Source organism: Pan troglodytes, chromosome 11 (assembly GCF_028858775.2).
Source record: "Pan troglodytes isolate AG18354 chromosome 11, NHGRI_mPanTro3-v2.0_pri, whole genome shotgun sequence".
Lineage (NCBI taxonomy): Eukaryota > Metazoa > Chordata > Mammalia > Primates > Hominidae > Pan > Pan troglodytes.
The window spans coordinates 98,502,561-98,515,954 of NC_072409.2; the positions used below are offsets into that span (position 1 = coordinate 98,502,561).

Genomic DNA, 13,394 nt, shown 5'->3' on the forward strand with positions numbered 1-13,394 from the left:
GGTGCCATGATGTATCAGCAGTAGGAATTACTGAATAAGTTGTATTAGAACTTCAATTTTTCAAAATGTAAAATACATTGAGAGGTTAGTTAGAAATAAGTAATTTAAAGATTTAGTCAGACTAAATGACTTTATCATCGCAAAGACTAATATACAAAAAGAAGTTTCATCATTTGGAATATTTCATATACCTGAAAACAATAATGAGCTTATTAACCACTTTTTTGCTGAGATATAAATACCTTAAGATTTATAAGAATAGTATTTATTTTCGTCTATGAAAAAGACTGTAACAAACAAGTACTTGAAAATTATTTAAAAGTGAATATTTTCACTGTATATTTTAAAGACAACTTTTAAGAATTCAAATTAAATCAACAGTAACATTTATTTACTTAAGTTATAAAGCATAAGATAAAATTTAAAACATAGCATACAATTAAGCAAAATCATGTCATTTACCTTTGGGGTCTTGCCATCTATATTTAAATATGTCTGTACTATTTCTTTTCCTTGTGTTTGGCTGTCTTCTGTTGGATCACTTTCTTTCTGGTCTTTTCCATCTTCTGTAGGACTTATTTTCTGGGATGTTTCTACAATAATTGTTCCCAAAGTTTGAGAGGTCTGTGCTTCAGAATCACTGCTTTTTAGAAAAAAGTAGGGACATAAAACCCAAGAATAAAAGTTGTTACATGTACTTGTCTTAAGTTCAAGACCAAATAATATTTTAGCATAGATTGTATATAAAACTGCAAGTTTAACGTGGGCATTTACTGGTTCTCAATGTGAAAGGGAAAATGAGTCTAAATATATTGTACAAAATTATAGAATCCCATCAAGAAAACAGATTATCTAATTTCAAATCCCTACTAACATCATTTCGATAGTACTTCAACCAAGTGTTAACTCAGGAAGCAATTGCTGTAACACTTCCAGGGTTGGAGCATGCACTACTTTCCCAACAAGGCCAGAAAAGTTTAATATTTCTAACAAAGTTTTTCCTTCACCTGAAACAAAATTTGAATCTCTGAAGCTTTCACCCACTGATTCTAGTTCCATCCCTTATGGCTATTTATCACTGAATGAAATACTTCTTAAGCACCAACTATGGGCCCAGGCACTTTTTTTTTTTTAAGACAGAGTCTTGCTCTGTCGCCCAGGCTGGAGTGCAGTGGCGCGATCTTGGCTCACGGCAACCTCCGCCTCCCAGGTTTATGCCATTCTCCTGACTCAGCATCCCAAGTAGCTGGGACTACAGGCGCCCATCACCACGCCTGGCTAATTTTTTGTATTTTTAGTAGAGACAGGGTTTCACTGTGTTAGCCAGGATGGTCTCGATCTCCTGACCTCGTGATCTGCCCGTCTCAGCCTCCCAAAGTGCTGGGATTACAGGCGTGAGCCACTGCACCCAGTCGGGCCCAGGGACTTTTGTGGGCATGAAGGCTAAGGCAGTAGTGAACAAAGTAGAAAAAAAATCCCTTCCCTCATGTAACCTTTATCCTGGTCAGGGTAGAGGGACAGGAAACAAGAATACGTAGTAAAATACATACTATGTCAATAGTGATGTGTTAAAGAGAAAAAAAATAAAAATAAACAAGGGTAGGAGACAGGAAGTGTTGAGGTTGTGTGGAACATTTAAGTAAGTCCCTTTCCCACATGGATGAGCTTTTAACTATTTAGACATCATTATATGCTCCTTGAGACACCATGAAGAATAACATCCCTAGCTTGTTCAAATGTTCCTAACGTATATACTTTTGAGATGCCTTATCTCCTTGGTCTTTTTTTTTTTTTTTTTTTTTTTTTGAGACAGAGTCTCACTCTGTTGTACCCAGGCTGGAGTGTAGTGGCACGATCTTGGCTCACTGCAACCTCCACCTCCAGGGTTCAAGCGATTCTCCTGCCTCAGCCTCTCAAGTAGCTGGGATTACAGGTGCCCAACACGATGCCTGGCTAATTTTTTGTATTTTTAGGAGAGATGGGGTTTCACCATGTTGGTCAGGCTGGTCTCGAACTCCTGACCTCAGGTAATCCACCTACCTCAGCCTCCCAAAGTGCTGGGATTACAGGCGTGAGCCACCACGCCCGGCCTCCCTGGTCAGTCTTGAATGTGTTTCAGCTTATCATGATGGAGCATCATGTCCAGAATTCAGTTTCATCTTCCTGGGACACTATGAGAGGTACTGAGTAAAACTCTTGGTAGATGCAGACTAAAAGTGTGTAAGCTTCTCTGGCGTATACATCATACTATAGACTCAAGTAAGATTTAACAAAACCACCTAAAGTATTTCAAATAAGATTTAACAAAACCACCCAGACAACTATTAAAGCCACATATTTCTCCCATTGTACAGTGCAACTGGTATTTTATAGCCAAATAAACTACCCTGTAGGCATTTGTGTAACTATATTCCCAGTCTACTGAGATCTTTGGGGATCTTGATTCTATTGTGTGACGTATTTTACATCCCTCTCAACGTCATGTTAATCAGAATTTGATAAACATGCTTTGATGGAATTCAGATGTTCTGTATTTACTGTAATTCTATTTTAAAAGGTTACTGGTTAGTCTGATAAGAATTTCCCTTGAAGAACTCATACTGGCTTTGAGAAATCACTACTTCTTTTAAGAAACATTCACAAAGTTTTCTTTTATAATGTCCCAGAACCTTATTTAGGATTTATTTCAAAAACACCAACTATAGAATTACCCATCTTTGTGTTTTTAATATCACAACTACACTTTTCTGTTTCCCATATTCTCATATCATTTGGGTTCTCCTTCAAAATACCAACAGCAATTGATCAAATCTACAAGTTATTTCAATATCCCAGAATTCATTATTTCTGAATCAGAATACTATAATCTATTTGCTTATGTGTTCTACTATAATTGTTTACCTCTTTTTATGTTCTATTCCTCTTTTTTGTTTGGCCAAAACTTAGCAGAAATTCAACATGTAATGGCCAAAATGGTATGAAAAGTGTCATAAAAAGCAGCATATTTCACAATAAGACACTCTCAAAACAAACTGTTTAGATTTGATTGGAGAGCCCTTGGTGGGGGGTGGGCAGGGGCAGAAGGAGGGAGACGTGTCTTAGTGATGGGGCAGAGTGCTTCCTTCTCTTTATAATTCTTTATTCATTCATTATTCAAAAAACATTTATTGAATGGCTACTATGCTCTATGCATGTGAAAGAATTGATGAACAAATTCTTTACAGTCTATCCATGAATAAATTTAGTCTATGCACGAAGAAAACAATAAGCACAATAAATCTGAAATATGATATAGTATGTTATAAATTATTAAGGGCCACTGGGGAAAAAATGAGCAAGATAAGAGGAAGGAATCCAAATTATGGGAAGTAAAATGGTGGCAGGCTGAAATCTGAAATAGATTGATCATTAGTAATACTGAAGCAAAACTTAGAGGAGAGGGAGTTGGTTGTTTTAGATATCTGGCTAAATACATTCTAGGCAGAAGACATCAAACTAAAATTCGTAAGTTAAAAGTTCCTGCTTTCAGGGAGCAACAATCAGTCCAGTGTGGGTAGAACACAGTAAATATGGACTAAAAACAAGGTTGAAAGCAGGGAGGGTGGTTAGGAAAGTTCTTTTCATATTCCAGGCAACTGACGATAGATATAAGAGTGATGACAAACAAAATTGATAAGAAATGGTCAACTTCTGGATATTTTTCTAAAGAAATCCACCAAGATTTCCTGACAGAGTAGATGTAATGACTGACAGAAAGACTGGAATCAAAGATGGTATCAAGCTTTTGGTCAGTGCAACTGTAAAGATAGAATTATCATTAGTGAGAAAGAGGAAGACATCAGCTGAAATAGGCTTGGTGGGGTAAAGCCCAGGAATTTGTATTAGGCTATTTGATATCCAAGTATGATGCTAAGTTGACAGTCAACTTTACATGTCTAAAATTCAGAGCCTGACCAACATGGAGAAACCCCATCTCTACTAAAAATACAAAATTAGCCGGGTGTGGTGGCACATGCCTGTAATCCCAGCTACTCTGGAGAATCGCTTGAACCCAGGGGACAGAGGATGCAGTGAGCTGAGATCATGCCACTGCACTCCAGCGACGGCAACAGGAGCAAAACTCCATCTAAAAAAATAAAAATAATAATAATAAAATAAAATTCAGAAGTGAGGTATAGAATGGATACATACATTTTGGGGTGGCTGGAATATAGGTGGTAACAATGATGTTAATAAATACTATGAGATCACAAAACAATGAGTGTAGCTTTTAATGTGTCCTCCAAAGTTCACATCTTGGAAACACAATCCTCAATGCAACAGTGTTGGGAGGTGGAATCTAATAAGAGGTGATTAGATCATGAGTCCTCATGAATGATTTAATGTTATCATGGGAGTGAGTTTGTTATAAGAACAGGCTTGTTATAAAAGCAAATTTGGCCCCCTCTTGCTCTATCAGGCTCCTTGCCGTTCCACCTTCGGCCATGATGACACAGCCAGAAGACCCTCATCAAATATGGCGCTCTCAACCTGGGACTTCTCAGCTTCCGGAACTGTAAGAAATAAATTTCCTTTCATTATAAGTTATCCAGTCTGTGGTATTTTTTTGTGTGTGTTGTTATAGCAACACAAAATGTCCACTGACTGAAGACAAGGTCCAATGACTGAAGCTCTTAAAAATTGAGAGACTGAGGGGGAATGTCACAAAACTAACAAATGACACTGAAGTTAAATATCAGTGAGAAGAAGAAAATAAAGAGTATGGTATGGCAAACTATAATAACAAGAGGTAGAAATCAACTGTGTCAAATGCTGCTGAGAGGTCAAGTAAGGTGAGGACTGAGAATCAACCTTTGAATTTGGCAAAGTGGTAGTGACCCTCAAAATAACTGTTTTAGGCTGGGCGCGGTGGCTCACATCTGTAATCCCAGCACTTTGGGAGGCCGAGGTGGACAGACTGCCTGACGTCAGGAGTTCAAGACCAGCCTGGCTAACATGGTGAAACCCCATTTCTACTAAAAATACAAGAATTAGCCTGGGGTGGTGGCGTACACCTGTAGTCCCAGCTACTCAGGAGGCTGAGGCAGGAGAATCGTTTGAGCCCAGGAGGCGGAGCCTGCAGTGAGCCAAGATCGCGCCACTGTACTTCAGCCTGGGAGATAGAGCAAGACTCTGTCTCAAAAAAAAAAAAAAAAAAAAAATTTGTTTCAGAAGGATGATGAAGGGATGAATGGAATTTGAAACAAGGATTGTACACAACTTTTTAAAATTTCACTGCCAAGGACAGCAAATACGGAGGACTACTAGGTAAAGGAGTACTAACAGGTGTATAATGAATTCTCTGGTTTCCAAACATGGTCCTCCTAATTTTACCTCAATAATTGGGATAATTGCTCCGGCTAATACCGTAGCTCCTTTTGACGCTTTTTAGCTCAGTATAGGGAATCCAAAATGGCCAGGGTACAATCTCAACGTCTACCTCTACAGACCATAATTGTGTTCCCTCAAAGAACTTTCCTACCTTCGGCATCAGGACTCTCAAATCCCCTAGCCCAAGATCATACTAATGAGAAGCAAAAACTCCTCCAGTGGGTTACTTGGTTAAATAATTACAGCGGCCACGCCAACCTAAAATACTTTATTCCTGGACCTATGCATTCTTGGAGATAAAATAATAAACTCTCAGTTTAGGGCATATACCCTAACTTCAATATTGTCTTCTAGCTGGTGCCATAACGGAGCCTATTGATCATCTACTGTCGTATACAGCCAGTTGCCTTTGAATAATGAAAAATATAGTAATACCAGTGAATTTGAAGATACAGAGCATTGTCATATATCCCTTGCCATAAACTCTGTCTTTTAGCTGGGCTTGGTGGCTCATACCTGTAATTCCAGCACTTTGGGAGGCTGAGGCAGGTGAATCACCTGAGGTCAGGAGTTCATGACCAGTCTGGCCAAAATAGTGAAACCCCATCTCTATTAAAAATACAAAAATTAGCCGGGTGTTGTGGCACACATCTCTAGCCCCAGCTACTTGGGAGGCTGAAGCACGAGAATCGCTTGAACCCGCGAAGCAGAGGTTGCAGTGAGCCAGGATCACACCACTGCACTCCAGTCTGGGCAACAGAGCGAGACTCTGTCTTAAACTAAGAAGAAAATGTGTCTTTCAGTCTGTTTCTCTGGGAAAATGCTGACTAGGCCACCTCCCTGACTCCCAGTCCTACCTCCAAGGTTGAGATCAAGATTGAGCAAGTGCATCCAAGGAGGCAGTTTTCTGCAATATCATAGGGATATATAAGTCATTTTGTAAATCTAAGAATGGTAATATTGGTAAAAATATAATAGACAAAACCATACCTAAAATACTTAAAACTACTGTAAAAAAAAAAAATTGATGCCTCCTCCATGATGGAAGAGGCCTACTGTAATCAACCTGACACTAAGAGACTGGTTGGTTTCCTCTGGAGAATGAAGCTTTTTTTTTGGAATTTGCAATTGGTCTTTTTTGTGAACAGGCTGAATATTCAACAGTGCCAGTAGCCCAGTCGCCAGACAAGTTTTGGTGAAAGAAAGTCAATTTTGTTCAAAAGCTTGCAAGGAAAAATTGGAAGATTAGTGGCAGGACACCTGTGCCATGTAGAAGCTATACCTGTTGCCATAGCCACTTTGTTCACGAACCCATTAAGCAAGCCCTCAGACAGCTGTGAAATAGGCAAGATCTATACAATGGGTCATTTTGTTCACAGAATGGGCTTTCTGTGTATCTCTTCCAAAAGGTCCATCCACGAACCTCCCCACAGACCTTCCTGCCACCAATCTTCCACCAACCTTCCCACAGACCTCCCTGTCACCAATCTTCCAACTTTTCCTTCCAAGTTTTTGATATACTGAAAAATGCCTCTTTTGACGCACTCCCTCAACATTGATCTCAATCTTCACTACTTTTTTTGGAGTGGGAGTGGGAAGTAGAGAGGTGGATTAGTCAGGGTTTTTCTGGAGAAATGGAACCAACAGGATGTATGCATGCACGTATATATCTTTAGGAATTGGTTCATGTGATTGTGAAGGCTAGGAAGTCCAAATCTACAGTATGGCCCAGTAGGCTAGAGACTCAGGAGAACTAATGGTGTAGCTTCAGTCCAAATGCCAGCAGGTGGAAACCCAGGAAAGTCAATTTTCTAGTTCTAGTGTGAAGTCTGGCAGGCTAGAGACCCAGGAGAGCTGATGGTGCAGATTAAATCTGAAGGCAATTTTCTGGAGAATTCCCTCTTGCTCAGAGAGGCCATTCTTTATATTCTATTCAGGCCTTCAACAGACTAAATGAGGTTTATCTCCATGCTGGAGGACAATGTGCTTTATCCAAAGCTCACTGATTTAAATGTTAATCTCATCCAAAAACACATAACAAGTTGATACATAACCAACAGAGGGGGCTACTGTCCCTATAATTCAGTTTCTTTTCACAGTGTCATCCCCTCCATGTGGGACTTAGTTCAGTGAGGAAGTTCTGGTCTTTTGGTATAGATAGCTCATAGAAGAACTGTATTTTTCTTTTCTCCGGACACCAATTTTCTCTCTCTTGATACAGTGCAAGTCATACAGCTGTCGATGGCTGTCCCTACCTGTTCATATTTTGGGTTTGTCACTAATTCTATTGTAGATGCTATCCTTGAGATTTTGGCTATGCCTTCCTATTTGTTTTGTTTATTTTGATGGGGGATTTGTGGAAATAAAATATCTGCCACTGCTGCAGCCTCTTCCCAGTAGTACTAGCTTTTTGAATAGAAAACAGTTGTCAACAGAAATCGCATAGCCTGAGGTGTCTATATGTGGTTCTTGTCATGCTTGTCAGGCATTCCACATACCACCTCTGTCTGCTACAGACATATTCATAATCTTTGGTTCACTGAGTCATCTCCTCAAGCCATTAATATTTCCTGTCCATAGCGCTGCCCATTTTCTATTGATGAGTCTTTTTATATAATTTGTAGATGATCTTTAAATCTTCTGGATATTAGTCCTTTACCTTCTTTATGTGTTGTAAATACCTTTTTCTGGTTGGTCATTTGATTTTAACTCTTTTTGTATATCTGTTATTATATAGATGTTTAAAGTTCTATTAACGCTTTTTCATATCTGGCTCTGTATTTTCATCTCTTGCTTAAGTATACTTCCTAGAGATGCTCCAAAGTTATAAACAAGTAATCTTGTAATTTCTTGTAACACTTTAAAAATTTTCACTGTTTCATTAAACCTCTAATCTAGGCCAAGCACAATGGCTTACACCTGTAATCCAAATACTTTCTGAGGCCAAGGCAGGAGGATCACTTGAGACCAGAAGTTCAAAACCAGCCTAGGCAATGTAGCAAGATCTCATCTCTACAAAAAATTTGAAAAATTAGCCAGGCATGGTAGCACATGCTGTAGTCTCAGCTCCTAAGGAGACTGAGGTAGAAGGTAGCTCGAGCTCAGGAAGTCGAGGATGCAGTGAGCCATGATTGTGCCACAGCACTCCAGCCTGGGAAACAGAGCTTGACTCCACGTCATTAAAAAAAAAAATCTCTATATGGATTTTGCTTTAATGCACCATACTACATTAGGTAGTCAGACAATGAATATTATTTAACGATTCAAGAAATGTATTTGTTCACTTATTCTTCACAGTCTGCTATGTATATAGTCTGGTCATCCATCAAAAACTTAACAACATGAAAGGAACTCTACTACTTTATCCTAAGATACTGTGTCAAGAGACTAACTATATGCAAAGTTCTATGGAATCTAGATCTACAGTAACCTAGGAATAAATTGCTAGGAACCTAAAGCAAGATTGCTATTTTCAGAAAGTACAGACAAACCTATTTTTGATCAATTTAGTGGAGAACACAGAAGAATCAGGACTTCAATGAGGATCAAATGAAATGTATAGGTCATTAAAAAATAGCAGTATAAAAATTTCCAAGATTAAAAATCTTTGCAATCATAAAACTAATGGTTCTACTAACTCTACTGAAAAAAATCTGGGTAGAATTTAAATCAGCTTGAAAAACAAATAATTTTAGCTGAAACAAGTTTATGAAGAGATGTTCATGGAACCTTTGTGTGTGGAATCTATAAACAGCAACAAAATGCAGGCCTAAAAAAGACCTGTACTCACAATTTGAAAAATAAATCTTTGTCATGTGAGACTACACTGTTTGATTGCAGAATTTTTCATATTCTTGACCACAACTGGGAATGAATGAATGAATTAACATATACATTTCACACATACATACAAATATGCTGAGGATGGGGTAAGGGGTGTTTCAGATAGCCAAAAAAAATGATTCCTTTTAATAATAATAAACATACAGTACTGAACATGTTTTGTTCTATTTTAATGTTCTATCCTATTTCTTTCTCACAACGTATCTATGAATATGATCCTATCATTATGCCTATTTTATGGATAATGAAATTGAAGCATAGACAGGTCAAATAGCATGCCTATGGTCACACAGCTAGAGGATGAGAGTTAGTATTTGAACAAAAGTAGTTTGGTAACAGATTCCATGTTCCTAATCCCTAAGATATACTCTAAATAATGGTACAGTTGGCCAGGCACAGTGGCTCACGCCTTCAATCACAGCACTTTGGGAGGCCGAGGCAGGCAGATCACGAGGTCAGGAGTTCGAGACCAGCCTGGCCAACATGGTGAAACCTCATCTCTAGTAAAGATACAAAAAATTAGCCGGGCATTGTGGTGTGCCCCGGTATTCCCAGCTACGCAGGAGGCTGAGGCAGGAGAATCGCTTGAACCTGGGAGGTGGAGATTGCAGTGAGCCGAGACCACGCCATTGCACTCCAGCCTGGGTGACAGGGTAAGACTCCATCTCAAAAAAAAAATAAAAATAAATAATGGTAGAGTTGTGTTGGGAAGAAAAAATATGTTTCTTTTATCCAACTTATGTTCTTGGCTGAGACACCATAAAAAATGCAGATTAGCAAAAGAAAACCAAACAAATATATTTAATATAAGTTTTACATGACAAGGGAGCCTTCATAAGGAAATGAGGACCCGAAGAAACGGTTACATGCGAGGTTTGATGAAAAATAGAAAGTCATGGGAAAATGTGATAAGACAAAAGAGTATGAGCTAAGCATAGTAAACTGGGGGACACTTAGTGTGGCTGTTCATTCAGATTCATCTTGGTGTTCCTCTGTCTTTTGAGATAAGGACGTTCCTTTCCTCTGGTATAAGGAAGCCACCTCTCACGTGAGGATCTTATAATCTGTTTCAGGGGAGAAGGTCACAGAGTCATTCTAGCACCTGCCATTTTTCAAATTCCTTCAACTATATTTTGGGAGGAGTATGTCCTGAACCCCATCAGTTGTTATCATCTGTTTACAAAAGGTGGTAATGTGAGTGAATATGCTGCTTTATAAAATGGAAGGAAGATGGAAAGGGCTTTAGCACTAAGGTTGAAAACTTTAAAAGGATCAAAATGCCATATTCCTGAAGCAAAAAGAAAAAGAAAAGTCAAAGAGCATCAGTTTCTTGTAAAATAATTTTGAATGAGAATAAAATGCACTAGTAGGGAGAGACATGAAGTCAGACAGGCTAAATACATAGAATCATGAAAGTTTATGTTGTGTTTGAGAAATGTGACCAGGCAATTAAATAAATAACTTAATGATAAGAGAAAATAGAAGTAGAAAGTATGACTGTAGGGACGGAAAAAAATGATTTTCCCTCTAAGTTCTCATTTGAGACCCCTGTAACAAAAGACAGATTAACAAGTGAAAAACAAGTATATTAACATGTGTATCACACATATAATACATGGGACTACGTGGAAGTGAGTAGCTCAAAGAGGTGGCTTAGAACTCCAGTTTATATAGCATCTTCAGCAAAGAACAACAACTATTTAAAGAAGCGATAAGGGAAAGGAAAGGACTTGCATCCCAAGGAACAGCAAATTGTAGGAAGGCAAATATGTGGAAAACTAATGGTAGATGAAGGCTAGTTGGTAAAATGTGTTAACGTAGCTTCCTCTGGTGCTACCTCCAGGCTCATTAGGGACTCGAGTTGTCTCCAGTGATTAGTTTTTATCCCTTTTTGGCAGAGAGGGAAGAAGGAATACCTTTGTAAATGTATGTACTGCTTTTAGCGGGAGATAAGAGAGCTTTTCTTGTAACTGCTTCTTCTGAACTGGCTTCAGTTTGAAGTAATTCTTATGCCAAAATTGCTTATTTTGGTATGGCACGTTTTGCAACCCTTTATAATCTCCTCAATAAATTCTTATTTCTCTGCTTCTGAAACCATGCCTCAAAGAGTTAAAGAAACCAATGATAAACAGAAATTCTTGAGTTTGCAGGCAGCAAATAAAAAAGAAACAACTTAATGAAACCCCCTCTGCTTATGAGATAAAAGAACTAGCTGAAATCAGTTGACACCAATGTGGCTGACTGGAGTCTGCACAGAACGAGCTTGCTGATGTCACAGACTGAAATTCCACTGCATGTTTCATACTATCCCAGAATTGCATATGCAACTTATGATAGCATGAAGAGATAACCACTCAAGGACTTTGCAGATCTCCCCTTTCCTTTCACCAATCACCTATTAATCTCAGAATTCCCCCTCCCCCCATCACTTTCTAAAAATACTGCTTTGAAGCCAGCCTGGGAGACAGATTTGAGCTTGACACTCCTGTCTCCTTGTGAGTCAACTTGCAATATAAAGCTTTTCTTTTCTCAAAAACCCAGTGTCATAGTATTGACTTCTAGCATAAGGCAACGAGCCCCTTTTATTCAATAACACTACAAACTTCACTTCTCTTTCTTTAATTTGCTTGGAATACTGAAATTCTATTTTTCTTCTTGAAGATATAAACACCTCCTCCTGATAAAACCCATCACTGAAAAGGCATGCTCTTGTAAATACTATTCAACTATGGGAAATAAATACTGAGAAGGTGATAATCATATGATATAGTATTTTATATATACAAAATTATATATATACATACTATTTTTTTCAATATCCAAGTAACTCTTATATTTTTGTCTATACAAATCTAAAAGAAGGAATCTTCTGAAGTCCCTAAAGCTCTATTGCAAGAATTTCTAGCCGTTTGAGAATTCTTTGCAGCTGAGTGACTCTTGAAGGCATTCTGTCAGGCAGGAAACGTAACACTAATCATGGTGTAAAATTGAGTTTTACTGCTAAATAACACAAATGACAATCCTATATTTTAAGAGATATTGTATGATATGTCTCTCAAAGCATGTGACCTTGTGCACATGCACTAATGTCAGAGGTGTTTGAAACAGAGCAACTCCATCTTGAATAGGTGCTGGGTAAAATAGGGCTCAGATCTGCCGGGAGGCATTCCCAGTAAGTTAGGCAATCTAAGTCACGGGATGAGATAGGAAGTCGGCACAAGATACAGGTCATAAAGACCTTGCTGATGAAACAGCTTGCAGTAAAGAAGCCGGCGAAAACCCACCAAAACCAAGAAGACAGTGATCAGAGTGACCTCTGGTCATCCTCGCTGCTATTCTCCCACCAGTGCCATGACAGTTTACCAATGCCATGGCAACATCAGGAAGTTACCCTATATGGTCTAAAAAGGGGAGGCATGAATAATCCACTCCTTGTTTAGCATATAGTCAGGAAATAACCATAAAAATGGGCAACCGCAGCCCCTGGGGACTGCTCTGCCATTCTTTTATTCCTTTACTTTCTCAGTAAATTTGCTTTCACTTTACTCTATGGACTTGCCTCAAATTCTTTCTTGCGTGAGATCCAAGAACCCTCTCTTGGGGTCTGAATTGGGACCTCTTTCTGGAAACACTAATATGATAAAATTAAAAAAGTATATTAGTGAATTACCTAACTATTGATTATTTATTCATACATACATATTTGCACATAAGTAAATGGCACCACTTTATTTTGAATAGTGTGGTAGTACCAAGTGGTTAAGATAGAATTAGTAGCTAGCACTAGAATTTCCTTGAAGAAAGACATAGAGGAATAATGAGATATGAAGATAACGCTTAGTGGGTGTGAAGTAAGTTTTTACCTCTAATTGCTATTGAGAGAAGGAAAGAAGAACCTCGGTAACACCGAAATGGGAATGCAGATTTGGTCCTTTGGCCTTTCCTTCATGAATATGTTTTTTGAGTTTCTTTAACAGCCTGAGGACAAGGGGCTTGAGTAGATGATGTTTAAAAACAGTGTTTTTCAAACTTGTCTGCACATTGGATTCAACAGGGAAACTTGAAAAAATACTTAGGCCTGTATCCCACTCCAAAGGTTATAATTTAATTTGTCTGGGGTGTGACCTAACCTTTGGAATTTTTATAAAACCTCCAGGTGCTTCTAATATGCAAACAAGTTT

The 13,394-nt window shown here is 38.4% G+C and overlaps 1 protein-coding gene across 11 annotated transcripts in view; it reads right to left on the minus strand.

Annotated features, from left to right (window-relative positions):
- CNTLN (centlein) overlaps nucleotides 1-13,394 on the minus strand; it is a 478,854-nt gene that overhangs the window by 92,485 nt on the left and 372,975 nt on the right. For 9 of the 11 annotated variants that reach the window (XM_063787952.1, XM_063787956.1, XM_009456357.3 and 6 more), the window contains one exon: nucleotides 463-643. In XM_063787952.1, coding sequence (XP_063644022.1) covers nucleotides 463-643 — 181 coding nt within the window. The remainder of the gene's footprint in view (nucleotides 1-462; nucleotides 644-13,394) is intronic. The other 2 variants (XM_016960656.3, XM_063787951.1) reach the window with 1 other exon arrangement.